The 22,168-nt window shown below is 39.4% G+C and overlaps 1 protein-coding gene across 3 annotated transcripts in view; it reads right to left on the bottom strand.

Moving 5' to 3' along the window:
- The window catches only part of LOC127440838 (cyclic AMP-responsive element-binding protein 3-like protein 1), a 43,222-nt gene extending 41,120 nt beyond the window's left edge, over positions 1-2,102 (bottom strand). The window contains exons 1-2 of one of the 3 annotated variants that reach the window (XM_051697937.1): positions 2,038-2,095; positions 1,750-1,864 (exon numbers count right to left, since the gene is read on the bottom strand). In XM_051697937.1, coding sequence (XP_051553897.1) covers positions 1,750-1,842 — 93 coding nt within the window. In that variant the 5' untranslated portion in view covers positions 1,843-1,864; positions 2,038-2,095. Of the gene's footprint in view, positions 1-1,749 lie in introns of all 3 variants that reach the window. The other 2 variants (XM_051698012.1, XM_051697847.1) reach the window with 2 other exon arrangements.
- Between the last annotated feature and the right edge of the window lie 20,066 nt (positions 2,103-22,168).

The following is a 22,168-nucleotide window of genomic DNA, read 5'->3' as shown; positions in this document are numbered from 1 at the left end:
CACAGCTGTTACTCAATGAGGGACATCTGGTTTGAATACTACCTTTAAAATACCCTCAACAACAGACAGACCAGCAAAGAAACAGTCAGACAGGCACTAATCTGTCTCTGTCTGTCTGTCTATCTGTCTGTTTTTCTCTCCACAGGTGGGTCATCAATTCAAATGACAAGCTGAAAAGGGCGGTACAGCCATATGGCTGGTAAAATACATTAGCCTATATATTTTATTATACAGTAAATTACTACATACTGTGTTTTAGAGCATCATATTTAGACTTAGGGAGGTTATAAGACACTGCGTTATACCTCGCCTGTGTGCCGATCCCCCACAGACTCTATGAAAAATGATGCTGCATCTTCCCTATTAAAATAAAGGTCAAAACTGTTCCATCTTGCCTGGTCCTCATAACAGTTGCATGTGTGATGTCTCAATCTCTCTCTCTCTCTGTCTCTTTGGGAAAGAATGAAAAGAACCTCAGCACGAATGTGTGTCAGTCAGAGGCATGAGCTATAGGAGTGTCTGAATCACTGTGGAATCTGCAGAAATGTCCTGAGCTCCAAATGGATCACATGCACATGGAACACAATTTATGTTAGCCTCAACTTAATGACATCTACAACAAAAACCTGGTATATAATACAGCTCTACTTTCCAACTGACCTAATTCAAGTCTGATGATAATCACAGAGCACTGGAAATGACCAAATACTCTGAGTTTTTGTTGAACATTTCTGCTTATCATTTGTTGAAGACAAGAAACTTGTACTCTTGACCAGCTTTAGTTTTAATATTTTAACTGTTTTGGTAAGATTTTTTTGAGTGGGTTTGACCAAAGATAACTCATAAAGGCCTATTAGCTGATTTAGCTCACAATAACATCATAACCTCCTGCTAATAACACCAAAATATGAGATGTATCAGTTGGTTCTCGTTGGTAAAGGGTTTTAGCATGCAAACATTTCTACAGTAAACATAACGTTAATCCAAATGTTCTCAACTGAATGAGCTTTCTCAGTCTATTACTTTACTGTGCCAGTTGTGAAAAATGCAATATAAGTGTGTGTATCTGAAGTATCCTGTGACATTATTCAGTTTTATAGACTAGAACATTTATACAGTAAAGTCTGTAACTTTACAGGTTGTGGCCGGACACGAGAAACAGGATGAAGCTATCTGTGGGAGTGGTTTGGAAGCAATATATGGGCGTGGCCTGGTTAATAAGGATGGAAGCTGGTATGTAGGCGTGGTTTGGCTAAACAACTGTTTAACTAACGCCCCCCAAAGGTCCAGCTGAGGTTGGAAAGTGCCCCTACCTTTGTGCAGCTGGACAAACTTCACAGCTTGACAACTCCTGACCTTGTTTAGGTTTAATTTGCAGCACAATATGCCAGACATGTGTGACAAATAAACACTGAATTAAACAAACTAAATCGTATGCAAAACGGTGTAGCCTGAATAAAAGTTCCCGTCTGATATCACACTTCATGGTCAATCTGGCAATATCAGCTATGATTGTTTATGGAACGAACGATGGAATATAAACATATAGGATGTAATGACTCTGTCTGGTAATAATAACTATATGCTGCAACTGATATATTTCTTAGCTCAGTGATATACAATACAAAATATAAAGACAGGAAAAATACTATTGAAATTATTAAGACATTCAGCTGGTAAAAACAAATCTCTCTCTCTCTCTCTGTTGTTAATCATAATGATGGAAGATGCTGAGGAGGTTTGACGTACCACGTTGGATAAGAAATCGCTCTCATTCAGATCCTCCAGGTCCAACAGGTTGGAATTGGGAAAAAGTTTGTCCGAAGCGAAGTTGGTGTCCATATCGTCTTTGAATAACAACAGTCTTTAAAAATAATAACAATAACAATAGGTTGAGACAGGTTGCAAAATATACTGTTGAAATTCAATAAAAAAATCGCAACCGGTTATATTTGTGGCTTAAGCGACGCGCGCTCGTCTGCACTGGGACGTCACCTTCATCCACTGAGCGGCTATAGTCTGTCCATTTACACTTACTGTGGAAGTGTCAGATAAATTGGAAGTGATTAAAGCGAAGGAGCCGTGCGTGCTTCTTCCAAATCTGTTTCATTCATCTGCGATGAGTCTCTATGGGGAAACTCGACTAATACATATTAATGTTATCCCCGCCCTACTTTCGCTCTCTGAGCACATTGGGTACGCCCACCTTTCTCTTCATTTAAAGAGACAGTGCATTGATTTCTGAGCGTTGTTGAACGTTGACGCACATGGAAGACTGAATTCATTACAGTACAACCCTGAATGCAGTGTCCTGTGCCCATTTTAAGTTAATAATAAAATGTTTCATTTTATAAAAATTCCTAAAATCTTATTAATGAAACAAGATTTATAGTAAATGCAGATATTTAAATCGGGCGTGGGTAGAACACCGTAAAAAAAAGGCATCATGATGCAGTACGATTTTTAAATTCTTTTAACAACGGTCTTAATAATTGTGAATTGTTAATAATAGTGAATGTGAAATTGTTTGTTAACTAAATGCAAACATTCTTGTTGAGAAAACTACACATTTCTAGTTCAGCCAACTGTAAATTCACAATACGAGAAATGTTGTTATCATTTCAATTACTTTTACATGAAGTGAACTGCAACCATCGCTTCTGAAATTAGGTCTGTCTTGCGAGGCAAGGCAGTACATACAATCCTTTGACAGTGACACAAAATAGACTTCAACCCTTAACGCAAACCTCAATAACGGAGACAAACAACAAAACTCATTAATTTAAAAAAAATGACCTCCTAAAATCACCACACAATAACTGACAGTGGCATAAAAAAAATAAAAATAAAATAAAAAAACAATAACACCATAAAGTCATCAAAAAGCAAAAATAAATAAATAAAAAAATAAGCCTATATCACTAACCACTTAGTTTATTCATGTTGCAGTGCATGCAGGAAACTCGGAATCAGCAATATTGCCTAATACGAAATTGCCTAATATGAAATACAACTCTGTTAGGCTAGTTGGGACAACATTTGGGGAAATATTTTTGGTCTAACATATGTTTTTATGTAGATGCAAAGTAATTCACATTTCGCACTATCTATGACTCAAGAAATCCCATAAGCTGGAAAAATGCAATTTCATTTTTTACAGTGAAATGTACTCTAATACATGCTAACTTGGTTTTGTTTTAAAGTAATGGCTACATGTTAAAATCTTGGCACTGCAGTAAGAAAAGTTAACGATCTCAAATATGATCTGTAGCAAAAAAAACAAAAAAACAAAAAAACAAAACAAAAACAAAAACAAAACATATGACATGGCCTAATTATTAACAGAGGTCAAATTTAAGTGCTGACATTAAACAGGTCCCATGCAGTTTTGGGGACCTCAGTTTAGACTCTTTTGATAATGAGGCAGTCTTTTGAAAATCACCAACTGTCAAAAAAATAAAAAAAATAATAAAGGCAACAGGTAAGTTAGGTATGAATATATATGTGATATTGATGTATTAGAGGGATGGTATTGGATGTTGGAGACAGTGTGATGTTAGTTGTTAGCATCAGGTGCCCTGTATTATAAAGTACAGAGGGTTAGTCTATAAAACTAGAACCATAAAGACTGTCACTGTATGAACCAATCACCGATTTAACTTGAATTTGAAAACTTTCGGGGTTCGCACAACCTATTTTTCATCATATTGAATGACACCTTTTCTCTGCCTGATTGTATAACAGTTATGTAATTGCAACACATCAATTCAGTAAGGGGATAAGACACATAACACATAAAAGTCTAAGAGATGAGGATGATTCAGTGTCTGATTACAAGAATTGATTCCATTAAATCACTTTACCAATGTGGTTCCCTCTGCTCTTTCTGATTATTTGCCCTTGTCTATGGAGTGAGTGATTAGAATAATAATTCAAGTGATTAGAAATAATTTCAGATCAACTGTAATGGGTTCACATGAGTGCATATGGTTTATAGGAATGAAACCTAATACTGAGAAATTATTTCCTCATTGGCAAACCTTTCTCACCAGTAACTTTACCTCAGGTACTGTTGCAGCACTCTTTCCTGCTTTTTTCTTTATTTCCAGGTGCCCTAGTTTTATAGAAACCTGCTCTTCAATGATGGAATTTCTATCTCCAGATAAAGGTGTCATTTATCACTTCACATATTACCTTCTCATTACATGGCCTATGGTGTGTGTTGTTATATGTTATGCAACCATAACTCCAAGCAGTGTTTAGTTGTGTTTCAAAAAAGAGAAGTTTGAGAGATATTGATGACCATTTTGAATTACTGATGGCTGTTATGGTTGACTTTACAAATGGTCTTCATGTACCAAGTTGAGGATCACTAAAGGGCATAATGGTGGTGATAGAGTTCCCTCTGTAAGACTCTAGTTTACAGTTTCTCCTCTCTGGGGTTATACCTGTGTCATTTGCAACATGGTCCCAATAATGTTACACTAAATTTTTATGAGAACAGGCTGGATATTTTCATAGCAATACAGAGCCTTAACCACTATATTATGGATTGTAGGTGATCATAAGGTGATGTTAGTGAGGTTGAAAAAAAAAATCTATGAGCCTGTATGATCCAAAATGTATCATCCAGCTACACAGAGGTAAAACCATAAACTGATAGTGACAGAATCAGCCAATGAATAAATTGTTTAAAATGTTGTTTATATTTTAAAATAGTGAGAAGAGGAGAGCATGACATCAAATGTTATGATGACACATCAACAACAGCTTTTCATGTTACTGATGCCTATAATCAGTCATCATTTCAATCAGAGATTCGCTGTTCTGAGCTATTTGACAGCATTTTAGTATGAAGGTACCTCCTAAGAAAAACGGTTTTAGAAAGGCTTCCAAGACACCATAATATCATATCTAATCAGAACAAATACAAGAGCATAAATAAATAAAAAAAATAGACATTTTTGTGGACAATAGTAATGGACCTAGTTTCAATCGCTAAATTAGACGAGATTTTCACACTTTCCACCAACTGCTGAACCACCCACACAGCTTTGTGGGATATCATACAGTAGGTAGCAAAGCACACTGTACATCTTTGCTGCCTTCAGAAACTGACCAAATGCATCTTAGCAGACAGGATTTAACACAAACAATGTGCCTTGATTGCCTTCCTACCTCTGTGTACTGCCTGTGCGGGTAGCACTGGTTAGGTTTTGGACACAGCCTCAGTGTGTGACTAATCTCCTGGCTGATACCAAACATACACAGGAATACAGTTTTTGTCCGGTTGAATAGTGTTCTGGAAAAATTTACTCTATACATTAATTCTTACAGAGCTTTCAGTCTGTCAGTGTGTGATCCCTGTAACCTGCAAGTAACCTGCCACTTTGATTAAGAATCTCTCTCTGACGTCAAACGGCCTGTAAACACACAGGTTTCTCTCTCTTGCTCTCTCTCTCTCTCCTACTCTCTCTTGTTGTCGTGGTAACCCTCACACCTGTTCAGCTCTCCTGTCCGTATGGTTTTTATGGTCATTTGAAGCTGTGCTTCCATCCTCCCCGTGCATAATAAACACACACATCTCATAAACAGCATGTGGAAGGTGACATGCTGGAAAAATGCCATAAAGCAATGCAGCCATGAGGTTTCACTTTATTTACTGCCCTGAGTCTCCACATGGTCTGCAAATTCCAACTTCTCCACTCCCATCCCCACTCATGCATCTCTGATCAATAGCTTTTTAGCCATGTTGTTAGGCTCACCATATACTACTCATTGTCACAAACATCACATACAAAAACAACATTACAAGAATTATAATTCAAAGGTTTGGAAGCCATCACAATAACAGTAAAATAGCATTTAATATATAGAAATGCGGAATTCCCTGTGTGATAAACTGAAGTTTGATACAGAATATTTCTTGCACTCTCTTTCTGTCTCTCTTTGCATTAGTTTCACTTGTTTACTACTTTTAAGGACTTTTCACACTTGAAATCGTAAACCCCAGGTTATTCTAAACCCCAGGTAAACAGAATCCTGGGTTATTTCGTTCTTTCTGACAGTACTTCACACTGGATATTATCTCTCTTCGCATATGCGCAGGTTGAGTCTAATATCAACAAAGTCACTCATGACCCAGGAAGACATGGGGCCCTCCCCTATTTAACCCCATGACTTCCTGCCGACTGTCTCAATAATCTTCTCGCGAATGCAAGTATTGCAGGTTGTAAAATTTTAATCATACTCGAACTTTGGAATCCGTCCTTCACAGCTTCGTGGTGATCGCGTCCTCCAGAAGCTATGGCAGATTACAAGCTGAATTCCAACTCATTCATTGTTTGATACAGCTAATTACCAGCGAATTCAAATCAGTATCCTCAAGTCAGGTGTTGCGGAGCTTGGTACCCCAGGAGGGGGCGCATGCCGCAACCCCGGCAGCAGCGAACCCCCATGTGATGCTTGCAAAGATGGACCTCTTTGAACACACTGCCCAAGCTCTGGAATGGCCGCGAGCCCAATGGGCAGTCCACCTCTTACCGCTGCTGGCCCCAACTCGTGGCCCAACAACTCCCGGTTGACAACCTCCTGAGGTACTCTGAGCTGAAGAAGCCATCCTGCAGTGGGTTGGCTGCAGTCCAGAGGAGCACTGCCAGCGGTTCTGATGCTTGACGCTGAGCGAAGTAGGCCACCCTTTTGCCTTTCTCAACAGCTCCGTGATGCCTGCCGGTGGTGGATGCTGGCTGGGGAGCCCAGCGACGTTGGGGATGTCATCGATCTCATGGTGCTGGGACAATTCAGTGGGTCCAGTGACACCAACCGGCGTTGCTGGATGAAGCAGTACAGTTGGTGGAAGGCCACTTAGCAGCGTATCCGGGGGCCAGCGCGCCCCGCTCTCTCTCTCTCTCTGTGGCCCCTCCCCCACCCCTTTCCCCGCCCCCTCCACTCCTTCCTTCCAAGCTATCCTGTTCCCCCGGAAACGGTGGAACATTCCCCCGAAACCAGTTCCCTGGCCTCGGGGGTGCATTAACACTCCTGTTTCTCTCTCCCCCGGCTCTGCCCATTCTTCCTCTCAGGTGGAGGAAGCTACTGCCACTGGTGTGGGCATGAGGTTTGGTCACGTCCATAAACAGTGCCCGGTGATGGAGGTGGAGACTTTGATCCAAGTCCCCGACACTCCACAGGCCACCCCCGATCAAGCTGGGACGTACCAAATACTCGTGATACATATCCGTATTTTTCAATTGTAAACGATCAAGTGACACAGGATGTTCTGACAAAAGAAGCTACAACCCAGTTGTTAGTACCAAAGAGTCATTGGGATATGTTGTTCCAGGCGGCTCATCATAGTCCGATGGCGGGTCATTTGGGACAGGGGAAAACACTAAGCCATCTCATGGCCCATTTCTATTGGTCGGGCATTCGCAGGGATGTTAGACGGTGGTGTGCAATGTCAGCTGGTGAATCCACCGGCCACTCCACAAGCACCATTGCGCCTTCTTCCATTGATCGAGGTTCCCTTTGACAGAGTTGGCATGGACCTCGTCGGGCCATTAGAATGGTCAGCATGCAGGCACCGCTTTGTACTATTTCTGGTTGGCCTATGCAACGCGATACCCGGAAGCAGTGCCTCTTCACAACATCTCGGCACGTAGTGTTGCGGAGGCACTCTTCAGAATAATGTTGCCTCGAGCATATGGCTGAACCCAAAATGATGTATTAATAAGTCCCCTTTCTGCTGGTCAGAGTGGATTGTGAGGGAGGTTAATATGCTCAGTGACCTATATGAGAGTGGAGTGTTGAGATCCTTTGAAAATATGGTTAAACATATTGTAGGATTCCAAGATCTCAGTTCTTTAGGTATTTACAGCTGCGCCAGCTGCTCTGTACTATTTTTGGGAGTAGCATACACCCCCCTAAAGTGGCAGATACTCTGGAAGTGGTGATTACTGCTTTTGGAAAAGGTCATGAGGCATCAGTGTATTACTCCCTGTTAATACAGAGTCTGGGGGACGGAGCTTCAACTTCTCTCAAGAGATTATGGGAGAAAGATTTAAACTTGGTATTGGAGGAGGGAGTGTGGGCTAGGATTCTATGTTGTGTTTGTTTGTCTTACAAATGGAATCAATAAAAATTGTTAATAACAAAAAAATTAGGTAAGTACTGAGCCTTTATATGTTTGGTTGTCTGTTGCTAAACAACTTTCTGAAACATTCTATCACCACATCGTTTCACACTGTAAACCTTTGGCACTGCAACACAGGGTCAACCCCGCAAATGCGGGGCTAACCTAGCTCCAGAGCAGGGTTTTAGAACCCCGGGTAAAAAGTTAGTTCCCATCCTCAAATATGATTGGACGAGAAACGTTCCAAGAGTGCTGCTGTCTCACACCATCCGCACGGGGATGTTTTACTGTTTGTATCACTCCGCTTGTGTTCATGGCGTTCTAAACTAAAGTGTAAGAGCATTCCAGATGTGTAAAAGGGCTAGATATGTCTTTTCATTTTTACCTCTGACATTATAGATTTTACACAGCAGGTGGCGACAAAAGCCCATTTTTATGTGTAATGAGCCAGTTAAGTTTGACCTGCATTGAGTCAGCGCACGTCAGTCAGCCAGCAGTTTCTTTTAATTAATGGCATTGTCTCTCACCCCATGATCGCTCAGATTACTGCGACATTACAGCTGGGAAATACAGCTGAACTAACAGCTTTAGTATTAAGGCTTATTACAGCTGAGAGACACGACAGATGGAGTAAACACGCTTACCTGATACCTGAGTTTCCGCATTTAGAGGAGATGTAAACAACATGGCGGTGGAGAGTACAGTCTCTATTGTAAATGACTCTTGTGAACCAGCTATCGTGAAATACTCAGGGAGGACCCTGCTCAGAGGCAATGTTTATAGGATGTATTTGACCTAAATTCCATTATCTTCAGTAAGCTGATTAACACTACAGCTGAGGAACAGAGTTAAACAGCTATCGCTTTAATAATAATAATAATAAGCTTTAATTATTAAGCACCTTTCCCACAGCTCAAGATCACTTTACAACAGAATGACATCATAACAACAAAATATACATAAACAGAGTGACAACTCAGAAACAAACCGTAATCACAACAAGCAAACAAGCAAAAAATTAAGAGGAAGAAAACAATACTGTGATAATATATATGCTTTCAACTGAGACTTGAAAGCCAAGAAATAATATGGATATCTAAAGGGAGTGAGTTCCAGAGTTTCGGTGCCATGACACTAAAGGATCTACCACCCATAGAGGACAGACAAAATCTGGGGACAGCAAGAAGTTGAGAACCAAACCTGAGGGAACGCATTGGTCGGTTAGGCTGCAGTAATTCTGAGAGATAGTGGGGTGCAAGGCCATTGAGGCATTTAAAGGTTAATAGAAGGATCTTGTAATGGATTCGAGAAGAAACCGGCAACCAGTGTAAGTCACGGAGAACAGGAGTACAAATGGTGTGAGTGACAATGCGTGCTGCAGACTTTTGAACATACTGCAGTCTGGTAATGACTTTAGCGGGTAAGCCGCTAAATGGAATTACAATAATCAAGGTGTGAACCAGAGTTTCAGTGTCTTTCTGACATAACAGTGGGCAGAGACATGCAGTATTACAGAGGTGAAAAAATGCAGCCTTAACAAGGGAACTAATGTGAGGTTGAAACTATAAGGAAGGGTCAAAAGTGATACCCAAATTACGAATGGTTTTCGAGGGTTTGAAAAGCACCCCATCAATGGAAATACTCATATATATATATATTTTTTTTTACAAGAGCTGGTAAACCAAATAACATAACCTCAGTCTTATCCATGTTGAAATTAAGACATCTGGTTTGTAACCAGGTCTTAATTTCATTGATCATTCACGCTCAATCGCGCTTTCTCTCTCTCTCTCTCTAAAGCCCAAAGCATACTTTGGTTTTGACATGAATGCTTAGCATCTACGTACAGTCGAATGTGAGCCTTTCAAAATATACTTCATTTGATTGTGCGTGCATAGACAGGCGGTTGGCGCATGCATGCTATGAGACACAGGACTATTTCTCCACAGGAGTTTAGACCCATAAAGGGGTCTTTACAGTTTTTCAGACTCGAGTTATACAAAAGCAGGTATCTGACCTCCTCACACATGCCTTCTTGACATGCAAATCCACTGTTGTTGTCTTTACATTCACCTCCTGATGTTTAGCAGCAACTATATCTTCTCCTAGCAATTCTTCGTTACAGCAATGGCTCAAATGTGAGTGTTGCCACCTTGTGGACCCACTAATTAGTGCAAATATTTTCAGACGCATGCGCATTCTGCACACGTTCAGTGCTCGAGCACTCTGCTGATGACCAAATTTGCGTCACGTGTCCTGTACGCGGACACTCAGCATTCACGTCTGACCGAAGTATATTTTGGGCTTAACACACACAAACACACACACACACACACCTTTGTTACTCCAATAATTTGTATGAAACAGCCCAAGCTGTCGTAACTAGTTCTAAAGAGACGTATCTGAATTAGTAACGGAGGTCTGTGCACATCCTGATCCTTGGCGTAAGTAGTTCCCTGAACAAGTGCGACCGAACTATAGTGGTGCTGATATAGGGCCATACAGCACTTTTGCTTGTGTGATATTGCTTTAATATTTTTGACTTTAATAAAACCAGTTGTCTAAAAATATGCTTTACAGAATGTAGTAACTAAATTAATTGGTTTTATTAAAGTAAAAAGAAAGTATTTAATCTGATAAAAGCAACCTGACAAAATAGGTTACGCAAATTAAACATGTTTTAAGTAGAAATAAAATATAAATAAATAAATGAAAAATGTTGTCTATGTGGTCTTTTATCAAAACGTAATAACCTACTCCTCCTCGACTTTCCTTTTTAGCTGACCTCACTAATCCCTGCTCAAATTTTTTCCTCTCATTGGATATTCTGTTTCAATTTGAAATACAAGATTACGTGAGTAAAATGGGTTGCAAATGGCCTGCTCTCATACACCTCCACAAGGTGTCTGATTATGGAATTACAATTGAGTGCTTAACTCTTGACAGAGACACCTGTGCTGCCTGTGAGTAAGAAAAATAAGAAAGAGGCACATAGATTCAGTTGTTTGAGAGCAGAATGGAATTGCTTCATATTGTTTTCACAGAATAAAACATCAAGGCTTTAACTTTCACACATTTAAATTGTACAGGTACTGTACAAAGGTCCATGATAGGCCATTGCAGTGAGCACTATATTTGAGTCAACTGCTAGGCTTGTAATTAAATAAATAAAAAGTGGTTACTTTGTACTATGTGCATCTCAATGGCTCTATTTAGATTTAGACACATAAAGAAATGTTCCACTCAGGAAAACAGCACAGTGTTCTTGATGTCTTTACTGTGATACAACAAGGGGCACCAGCAAGAATCAGGGACATGAAATAAAAGGTGAACAGTCAATGCACAATCCAGTCAGAGATTTTTGTCTCATAATTAACCAATTAGATGACTGATTGGTACATTCACTGATCTGCTAATGTGGTGGAGGGGGTAAGGTTATGAGTGTGCGCTTGTTTGCTGGTCTACAAAGTTGTGAGGAGATGCGCTGATGAAAGGGGTCGAGAGTACAATAGAGCAGACAGTGGCATCAGCTTATGACATCTTTGCTCTCAGTTCCCACAGCTTCATCTTATTCATTCATTATCTTTACTCCCACCATTGTTCATATTCTCCACAAATCATGCACAGCCATTGACACTCACACACATTGCTATCCAGAGGGCATGGGTGACACTGCAGTGCACGTCGCAGACAGAACAAAGCAGAAATGTTCATCTCTTATTCAAAAAGCACCGTTAAGCCTTCACTCCATAATTACAGACTATAACACATACTCTGAGTGGGATGTGATGATAGCATTTCTGTAAGGGTGTGTGTGAGCGATTTGATTTTGTTGTTATGAGTGAGGGTCAGTGCTCTATGCACCTGTCAGCAACACCCTGAGCATTGCAGTCGTATGTGGATGACAGAATAATCAAGATCAACTGTCCATAATGTAGGTTCATCAGTGAAGAGGATTAAAAGAGTGAGTTAGCAGGTGGTCAGTGACTCAACTCAAATGCAGGTTTTCAAAACTTCTTAGGATGACACTGCAATGTGGACATCCAAAAAGTTTATAGCTGCAACACATCAAGCTGTCCTTGGATGCTAACTCCAGGCCAAAGTGAGGTTCCCAAATACATACATCTGTGTTGTGTTCTACACCAGTGGTTCTTAACTGGTGGGTTGTGACCCAAAAAATGGGTTGCAGGTTTGTTTTGATTGGGTCATGGACAGCAGAGAAAAAAAAGCTTAATGCAAATAATGAAATGCAACTAACCATATAATAGTGTACAGTTAGGAAAGAAAAACAAATAGACTAATCAACTTTAAAAGGGAGGTGAATATGCTTCAAATATCAGTTGTTGTTGATGTCAAAAGTCCTGTGTCCAATAAACCTCTACAGAATTCAGCATAAATTCCATTCCATCATCCTGAAAAACCATTAACAAAACCATACAAGATAAAAGAAAATATGACCTAGACTACATTAAACAAATGGTATTGTGTTGGGTCACCACTTGATGTCCATTATAACGTGTGGGTCCTGAAGCAAAACCAATAGAGAACCAGTTGAAAATCGTTATAGTCATACAAATGTTTTGGTTTCTTTCGAAAAGAAAAAAAGAATAAAAGTACCAAACATTTTTTGATTTCCTTACACATAAAAGGAGGATAATGGCTGCCCAAGTATAGCATACAGTATATATACAGTATATGTGTCCTTCACAGTTACATTTGCAAGTGCAAATCTACAAATTAACTGTCATTCTCAAATTTTCTGCCCCACAGTCTCAAAACGAATGCACATGTTCAATCTTAATGCCCCACTGTCACACATTCAGATACAAACACTGAAACCATTTTTTAGTCACTCTTTCTCTCTCTGTTCTTTGCTGTTTGTGAGGTAACATCATAGCCACAGGTGAAGGAGTTTCCATATACCCACTGAAACTGGATAACTCAGTCTGGGTACTGAAGACAGGAAGGTCAGGACACACAATCAGCGGCAGCCTCCGAGAACAATCCTTCTGTACTGCCTATCACAGCTCTGAGCCCTCTGACAAAGCAGGCCTGTGAAACCCAGCCTTACTTGCTGAAACAAGCAGGGCCGATAGCCATCAATGCAGTTGAATATTTCAGTGGGTGTGAGTGGATCATTGAGAAAGGAGGAAATGTCCTCTAACCTATCTTTCTTTTTCTTTTTTTTTTCTTTTTTTTTTTGGGGGGAACACAAAAGGAGATGTTAAGTAGAATGTTAGCCTCACCATTCACTATCATTGTATGGACAAAGATGCAAGTCAATGAAGACAGGAGCTAACATTCTGCCTAAAATATCTTTTTGTGTTCCACAGAGGAAAGAAAGTCACTTGAATTTAAATATTTTGGTCGAACTATCCCTTTAATGTTAAACTTTCTTTCACTATTGTCTCTAACATTCATATCTGCTCTAGCTTGTACTTCTATGAAAAAATATGGAAATTTGTATTGCAGCATTTGTCATGTTACTCCCTCCTCATTTGTAAATTACTTTGGATAAATGTGTCTGCTAAATATATACATGTAAATGTAAATAAAATGCATTTGGTGACCATGGCAAAGTCAGGTCTTAGAAATTTGCCACAGTGCCTGTGTAACGGGAGCCAGCTGATAGATAGCTGTGCAATGTGTATAAACCTCACTCTCCTAACCTCAATAGGTGCACTAGCGACTGACGTTAGAGGCTGTAGCCTTTAGCCTCCTTGTTAGCGCACCCGCCTCCCATGCCAGAGATGCCAGTTCGAGTCCCTTACGGAGAGGGTAGAATAGGAGCATCACGATGGTGCCGTGACCCGGAAGGGAGCGAGGTTTAGGGTGGTGAATGTAACGGTGGCCAGCTGATAGATAACTGTGCAATGTGTATAAACCTCACTCTCCTGACTTCAAGAAGTGCACGAGCGACAGCCACTACAGGCTGTAGCCTCTAGCCTCCTTGTTAGCGCACCTGCCTCCCATGCCAGAGATGCCGGTTCAAGTCCTGTACGGAGCAGGTAGAACAGGGGTGTGACAATGGTGTGTTGGCTGGGAAGGGAGTGAGGTTTAGGGGGGTGAGTGTAACGGTGGCCAGCTGATAGATAGCTGTGCAATGTGTATAAACCTTACTCTCCTAACCTCAAGAGGTGCACTAGCGACAGATGCTAGAGGCTGTAGCCTTTAGCCTCCTTGTTGGCGCACCTGCCTCCCATGCCGAAGATGCCAGTTTGAGTCCCTTACAGAGCGGGTAGAACAGGAGCGTCACAATGGTGCCGTGATCCGGATGGGAGTGAGGTTTAGGGGGGTGAGTGCGGGACTTGGGTTAAGCTCTGAGATCCCCCCCGGACTATAGGACTAAAGCAAGAGATGGAAAATTTGGAATAATTGGTAAATGTGTTATAAAATATAAAGGTGGAGATGGGAAAGTGGAGGGATGCAGGAAGAATTGTCATCAGAGCGAGGGAAGCAGCCACTTTTATATCCTTAGGATATGATTGGCAGACCTAAATGAACAAGCTCCTCTTGAACTTACATTTGGAATATAAAGGCAATATCATTTAAAAAAAATTTTTTTTATGTTTTATGGCTTACATTCAGTGAAAGTCTGTCATTTGAGTAGACGCTGAATCTTTTGGCAAAAGCAGTGTTTCATTATAGGATGCAGTCAAAGTTAATGAGATCTAGCAGTTGTCCTGTTGCCTCCAAGGTGCTGCCCTCTGATTCTAAAGATGCGTCCCAAACCGCACACTTCTGCACTATTTTACGTCACTTTAAATGAGTAGTATGTTTACACTAAAAATGCAACAAAAAGAAGTATACTACAAGTACCCTGATGGAGTTACCGGCAGCGAATCTGATCTGACAAAACAATTGTAAATAATGAAGAATATGACAACTAGCAAAACTTCTGTGAAGACAGCACCTTACAACAAATGCTTTACCATCATACCATGCTGTGTGAATATGTACATTATTGAGATATAAGTGTTGAACTGAGGGTGGATAGCGTGCTAAAGCTAGCGGCAACACAACCCTTGGGTTTGAAACGTCACTTCCATCAGCTGTTAAACGGCGAGCGCTTCCGTGTAGTAAAAAAACGTTAAGTGTTCCATTTAGGATGATACTACACTGACAATTCATACACTACATGGTTGAGTTCATAATACATTTTGTAAGTGTATAGTGTGTCGTTTGGGACACAGTTTAAGCCATGTTCTAAATCCATGACTGTCTATCCAGCTACTGTATCCATGACAACCACACTCAGCTTACATTAAAGAACATGGGCTCTTGTTTGTACTGATAGGGTCAGAGATGCTGCGGACCAGTCACCTGCAACAGCAAAACAAGACCAACAAAGTAAAAGTGAACGACATAAAGAAAGTGAGGCAGAGTGAGTATAGAAACAGACATTGAGAGGGAGAAGATAATATACTGTTCATCTCACTGATGCACATTACAGTGATCATCAGTGTTTCCATGACGTCTAGAGGCAGGTGACACACTGACCGTACCTGACTCACAATTTCATGACCGTAGCTGCTAACTGGTAATGTACTTACGTAGTTTACAAAGCAGTCCAGTGTAAGAAGAGCCAGCGGTACTATGACAACAACCAGAGCAAGACTGATGAATGAACATTCAAGCATGAAATGAGAAGGAAAATGCACAGAGAGAGAGAGAGAGAGAGAGAGAGAGAGAAGGAAAGAAGGAGAAGCAGGTAACAAAGGAAATTAAAATGTCTATTTGAGGTTTGGACTTAAATATTGATCTGTTTCTCACCCACACCTATCCTATCCCTTCTGAAGATATGGATTAAACCACTGGAGTCATATGGATTACTTTTATACTGCCTTTATGTGATTTTTTTAGTGTAAACATTTTGGCACCCATTCATTTTTATTGTATGGACCTACAGAGCTGAAATATTCTTCTAAAAATCCTAATTTGTGTTCTGCAGAAGAAAGAAAGTCATACACATCTGGGATGGCATGAGGGTGAGTAAATAATGAGAGAAATTTCATTTATGGGTGAACTATCCCTTTAAATGCAGCTTGCATCCATGCAATGAAAATGAAGATAAGGCAATGAATAAATGGAGGACTTAAATAGGACTGGTGTGATAGGTTTCTTAATTGTATTGGTAGACATTGTGATCAGCTGAGCATCAGCTGATTGCGAGCTTGACTCACGTGACCTACCTGACCTGATACTAAGTTTGATATTATTAGCATTGCTTTGTACATTCAAATGGATTGCACTGCATTTTCTCGCTGTAGCATTTTAATGTATGGCATTTGAATTGTTTTGTATTAAACTGAATTGCTGTTAATAGTGTTGTATTGTATTATTATACTCTGGTGTACAGTATATCATTATAATGTGAAAAAGCGATAATATCGTAATCTTCAAATGGTAGGGCCAAACATTGTATTTCTTGTTTAAAAAGAGACTATATATCTCTAAAAAGAAAGAACATACTCCTCTGTTCTGCTTTTTCTGATTTATGCATCCTTTGGCCAGTTCGCTATGCGTGCACAGTGGTGAGTCAGTGTGTTAGTCATCACTAGGAAGGTTTTTTCTGGTAAAACATAATTCTGGAAGGTTCATATTTAAAACAGACATTCTTAAAATGGTGAAAAATGAACTTTAGTTTCATAAAGGGATGGACAGATTAGTAAGAAAAATATGTGTGTACACGTGTGACAGACAGCGAGAACAGTTTTGCACATGCCCTAAGCAAGATACTTGGAATATTACAGTATTATATTATGCTGCAACCTAAACACAGTCAGTTTTATTTCAGTATGTAAACATGTATTCCCACAGGGTAGTGCACACACAGTGACCTGATATTACTGGGATTGCTGTAAGGGGACTGGAGATATTTGCACAATCACAATATACAGAGATGTCATACAATACTGTTGCTAACACCATTTTCTCCTCTCCATTCTTTATGTCTCTGACCCTACTTCAGTTCTGACATTTCATAAACAGCTGATGTACATTGTACACTTTCTGCTTCACAGAGAACAGCTTTATAGGCATAAAACATTCTGCATAAAAACTTCTTAAAATGATGGTTATCTAGGTCGAAACGTTTGTTTTGTTCTGTGGAAATGGCCCAGAGGTGAATTGATTAGTTGAAATTCAAAAGAGAGAGTGAAACAAACTCCAAGTAACAATATTTTACCAGCAAAATGCAAACTGGTTTAAAATTAAAATATATTTTAACATTAAAGTCAACATGAAACTGCACTCACAACCCATTTTGCTTGCATAATCGACACAAGACTGAGTGAAAGTGTTACCCAACTCTGACATAAACCCTGCTCACAGTTTATTAAACCAAACATTGCTTACTCGCCATTATTGGTTCCAGAATGAGTTTGAAACTTCAGAGATCTTCAGAGTGCAAAATCCACCAGTCACCATGGAAATGGACGTTAAGAGGAAAAGTGTGCCATACTTCAGTGATGCAGAACTTGATGTTTTAATGAATACAAACTTGGATTATAAAGTCACAAGTAACAGCAAAATGGACTGCATCGGAGTAAAAGTGTCCTTAACAAAAAGCATACTGAATAGGTTTTACCATACTTGTTAAAAATGCAAGATTTATATCAAACCTCTCCCGCCCACAACCATTATGTTATGTGTTTTCACTTCATAATATCACACGAGCAAGAGTGCTGTATTGCCTTACATAAGCATGGTTTAGGGCCATACAGCACGACTGCAAGTGTGATATTGCTTTTATACAACAGTTCAAATAACAAGTAAATAAAAAAATGAGTGCCACAAAAAAAAAACTGATTTGGGCATGGAACTGTTTTCTTACGACACGGATATGGATCTTCCCTGGCAAGATGCGCACAAGCCTCCGTTACTAATTTGAAAATGTCACTTCAGAAATAGTAACGATGGCTTGGGCTGTTTCTAAGTTACTGGAGAAACAAGGATGTGTGTGTGTGTGTGTGTGTGTGTTTGAGAGAGAGAGAGAGCTTTTGTGATTACCTGCATCTCCGTGTTTACAATAACGTTGCAAGTGTTCACATGTGTTTGCTCTCGCAAACGTTGACGGGGAGAATAGCATGACGGATGCCGTGACTGGGCCCACTGCTGTGAGTTGGGGCCCCCACTTCAGCTCAGTTAAGCCCATGCATTAATGCGGCCCTGGGTATCAGGTAAACCCTGAGTATGTGTGATTACTCCATCGGATGTGTATCTCAGCTGTGATAAACATTAATGTTGAAACTGTTTTCAGGTGTAGAGTAGTAGTAATCCGAGCAATCATGGGAGTGAGAGACAATGACAATGACTTCAAAGAAACCACTCGCTGACTGACCTGCGCTGACTCAATGCTTTACTGGCTCATAACACATAAACATTGTCTTTTGTCACCACTTGCTGGCTAAAATCTTTAATGTCACAGGAAAAAACACACACACACACACATCTAGCTCTTTAACACATCTGCATTGCTCATTCACTTTAGTTTAGAATGCCACGGACACAAGCGGAGTGATACATACAGTGAAGCATCCGAGTGCTGATGGTGTGCGACATCAGTACTCATGGAACGTCTCTCGTCCAATCAGTTTCGAGGAACAGAACTAACTGTTATGTAATAGATATTTATGTCATAATAGGTATTATATTAATATATTATATTAAATGTATTTATATTATATTAATAGGATAATTGCCTAGGGTTTACGGTCTATTTTATTTTAAGGTAAATACTGCATGACTTTCTTAAAACTCACTTTGACTGAGCATCATATCATTTTCCATTTTTTACATTGCTGATGGTGTTACTGTATTAATGGACCCTCTTTCAGTTTTAGAATCTCACAGCTGTCGTCATTTTCCATAGATTTAATGCAATACTTTACATGAGGCTACACATGATAATGCATGTGAATTATACGATGAAGATCTGCTGTAACAGAGGTGGAGAATGATGGAAAGGCTCACAGCAATACATGACATTAATGTCCTTTTTGTGTGCATTAAAGCTAGCTTGTTGTTTTGTCCTCTGAAAGGACATGGCTGGGCATTTACATGTAGAGTAGGGTCCAACTGCCTCCATACAGCAACTTGGATTATTAAAACCTTACTTAAATGTAATCCTCATCTCTTCCTAATTGTTAAGGGAGGTGTAAAAGGTCTTGAAAGGCACATGTATGGTGAAAGACAATGTGCAGCTCCTAATGGAGAAGGCTGAGCATCAGGAAGACACATCTTACATACCCCGAGGATGACAATGTATGTTACTCTAAATGACAGCATGTCTCATTTATATTTTCAGAAAATAAAGAAAATACATTGAACATGTCTGAAAAGTTGTGCATTTCTAAATTAACATGAATTAAAGTGATGACATCAAATCTTTAACTATGCTATATCTGTGGTCCATTGATCTCATATGAGGTTCTTATTAAGCATGACAAATTATTCTGCCATTACATGCATACTGATACTATGTAATTATAATTTTTTATGTAATTTTACAACATATTAACATACATTTTCCTGAAGGAATACTGGGTTCCACAGATGCATCCAATAATATTTGTATATTGTTAATAATATTAACATCATAAAATAAATAAAAGGATTGACCAGCGACTCTGTGAAACTCTTCAATCCATTTATTTAGTAAAAAGTATGGAGGCCTTTCCAATGTGTTCTGTGTTGCCAATATTATAGAAAATGTCCCATTGCTAAAAAAAAAAAAAGAAAAAAAAAAAGAAAAACATTTTTAATGTGATGTGTAAGACTGGAAATGCCGGACAAAAGAAAATTTGTGAAGTAAAGTAAAGATTGAGGTATATTATAATAAAGCATTAACATTGTACTTAATCTGTGTTTCCACGCAAACTGTGTCGTTATCTAAAGAGCATGCATGTGCTGACAAGCTCTGAAACTTACTGACATTTACTTGAAATAAACTGAGCCTGGAACATAACCTGCTTCGTAGCAGATTATGTTAACATACCCTGAAAGTTACTCCAGATATTGGAACCAGAAGCTATATAAAAAATACAAGTTTAAGATCAAATTTACTCTTTAGAGTTAACTTACCCGATTTAGTTGCTAACCCTTCTTTCTGGAATATCCCACAGATATTCAATGACAAAAATACAGATCAGGTCATCTAGGCTTGATTGGACTGTAAAAAAAAAAAAAAAAAAAAGTGGATTGCATACCAGAATTGAGCCAGGTGGTTGGAGGGGATGAAAAATAAGAGGGAATGGTGATGTCAGATGAAAATTTAATTTGATTCACATGTGGAGCAAGTTATTAAAGTTTGATTAAACATTTTTTGGAATAAAATGTGGACAGATGAATCTGCATAATACAACTAAGAATGAATTATTGAGTAATTAAATGTACTGTGCACTGTGGTGTAGTCATGTTTAGAGTGTATTGAGGTAAATGTGAGTACTAAATTAAATGTGTGCAGCATTAGTGCAGCTATTTTTAGTGTGCAGCAAGTTAACCTTGAGCTTTTTTCCCAAGGTAGCCCTGAGAGTCTACTGTTTCCATGTGAGAACACTTATCTGACTCATTCACAGAGCAGAGTGAGCAAAAGACAGACAGAGAAAAAGAAAGAGTTGCATATGCAGACAAATGTTCAATCATCAAAGATACAGTATTGAATGATATCTCAGAATGCAATTCTGTATATAAGCAACAAAATATCACAAAATGAATGAACAAAACCTCTGAAATTGATCTTACAAAGAATACAGCAAGAATCCTGAGACCATAAAGAAATTTTTCTCCTGTCATTTCAGTTTCATGTGTCATATGGATTATGAGTTTTTTTTTGTTGTCCAACAGAAACAAAGTGGGGAAAAACAAATTTGACAGAAAATGCATGCTTACTAAAATATCAACAGAGCAGATTTATATGTTTATCTATTGTGTACTGTGTGTGGGATTGTGATTTCAGTATATTACTGTCACTGAGTAATGTGTGAGAGTATAATTACTGTGTTACTGTGTTTTGTTACCATGTATAAGTGTGTGTGTGTGTGTGTGTGTGTTCAGTATGATTATATAAATGTAATCATCAGCAGGGCAGAAGCCAGATCAGATTCAGAGGTCACAGAATGCGCTGCGAAGGGGTGACCTTTTCATGTGCGTGTAGTTGTGTGTGATCCTGACATTTTCCTATGAAGCCTCTGAGAACGGTGCTGTTTGATAAACACACGCACACACCAATTCTAATGTGACTTTGTCATTGGAGGGGGTGGGACAAATCCCAGGACCATAGAGACAAGTGACTCATTTTACAGAACTGTGGGACTGAAATATCACATGTTCAAAACACTTCTTACAAAACATGGAAAAGTGGGGGCCAAAATTCAAAGTGGTTTAAGTGAACTTATTACTGCAGATTGTAACTTATGGCACCACTTTGATTTTACTTTAAAAAAAAATCTTTTTTTTTACATACCATGAAAGTGAATGGTGACTGAGACTAACATACTGCCTAACGTCTCCTTTTGTTTTTAATGGAAGAAAGAAAGTCATTTGGGTTTGGAACAACATGAGGATGAGTAAGTGATCGATTTTTTTTTTATTTATTTATTTTTTTTGGGTGCAACATCCCTATATATAAGTTTTCAATTGTATTTTTTAGAGCTGAAATGAATCCCCTCTTCTGTCCAAATTCTCTCACATTGTCTCAGACGCACACCTTACAATACTTGCTCTTCTTCTTTCGGTCTCTTTTATTCTCTGAGGTTTACTGGTTATTTCGGTCACAAGCCAAAATAAGACGCTTTAGGCAAAACCCCAAAGGCAGCCAGCAATAAGAGGGATATTTATACCAATCCATGGGGTCAGTGTGTCTGCCTGTCTGAAAGAGAGAGAGAGAGAGAGAGAGAGATGAGAGAGAGAGAATGAGAGAGAGAGAGAGAGAGAATGAGAGAGAGAGAAGGGTGTGTCTGCTCTCTGCTCCCACAGTTCTGTTAAACAGCAGCACTAACATACACTCTTCTGAGGGTGGAGAACGGAGTAGACGGCCGC

The sequence above is a fragment of the Myxocyprinus asiaticus genome, chromosome 1 (assembly GCF_019703515.2).
Source record: "Myxocyprinus asiaticus isolate MX2 ecotype Aquarium Trade chromosome 1, UBuf_Myxa_2, whole genome shotgun sequence".
NCBI classification, from domain to species: domain Eukaryota; kingdom Metazoa; phylum Chordata; class Actinopteri; order Cypriniformes; family Catostomidae; genus Myxocyprinus; species Myxocyprinus asiaticus.
The sequence above is the reverse complement of the archived record's forward strand: the minus strand, read 5'-3'. Positions and strand labels throughout refer to the sequence as shown.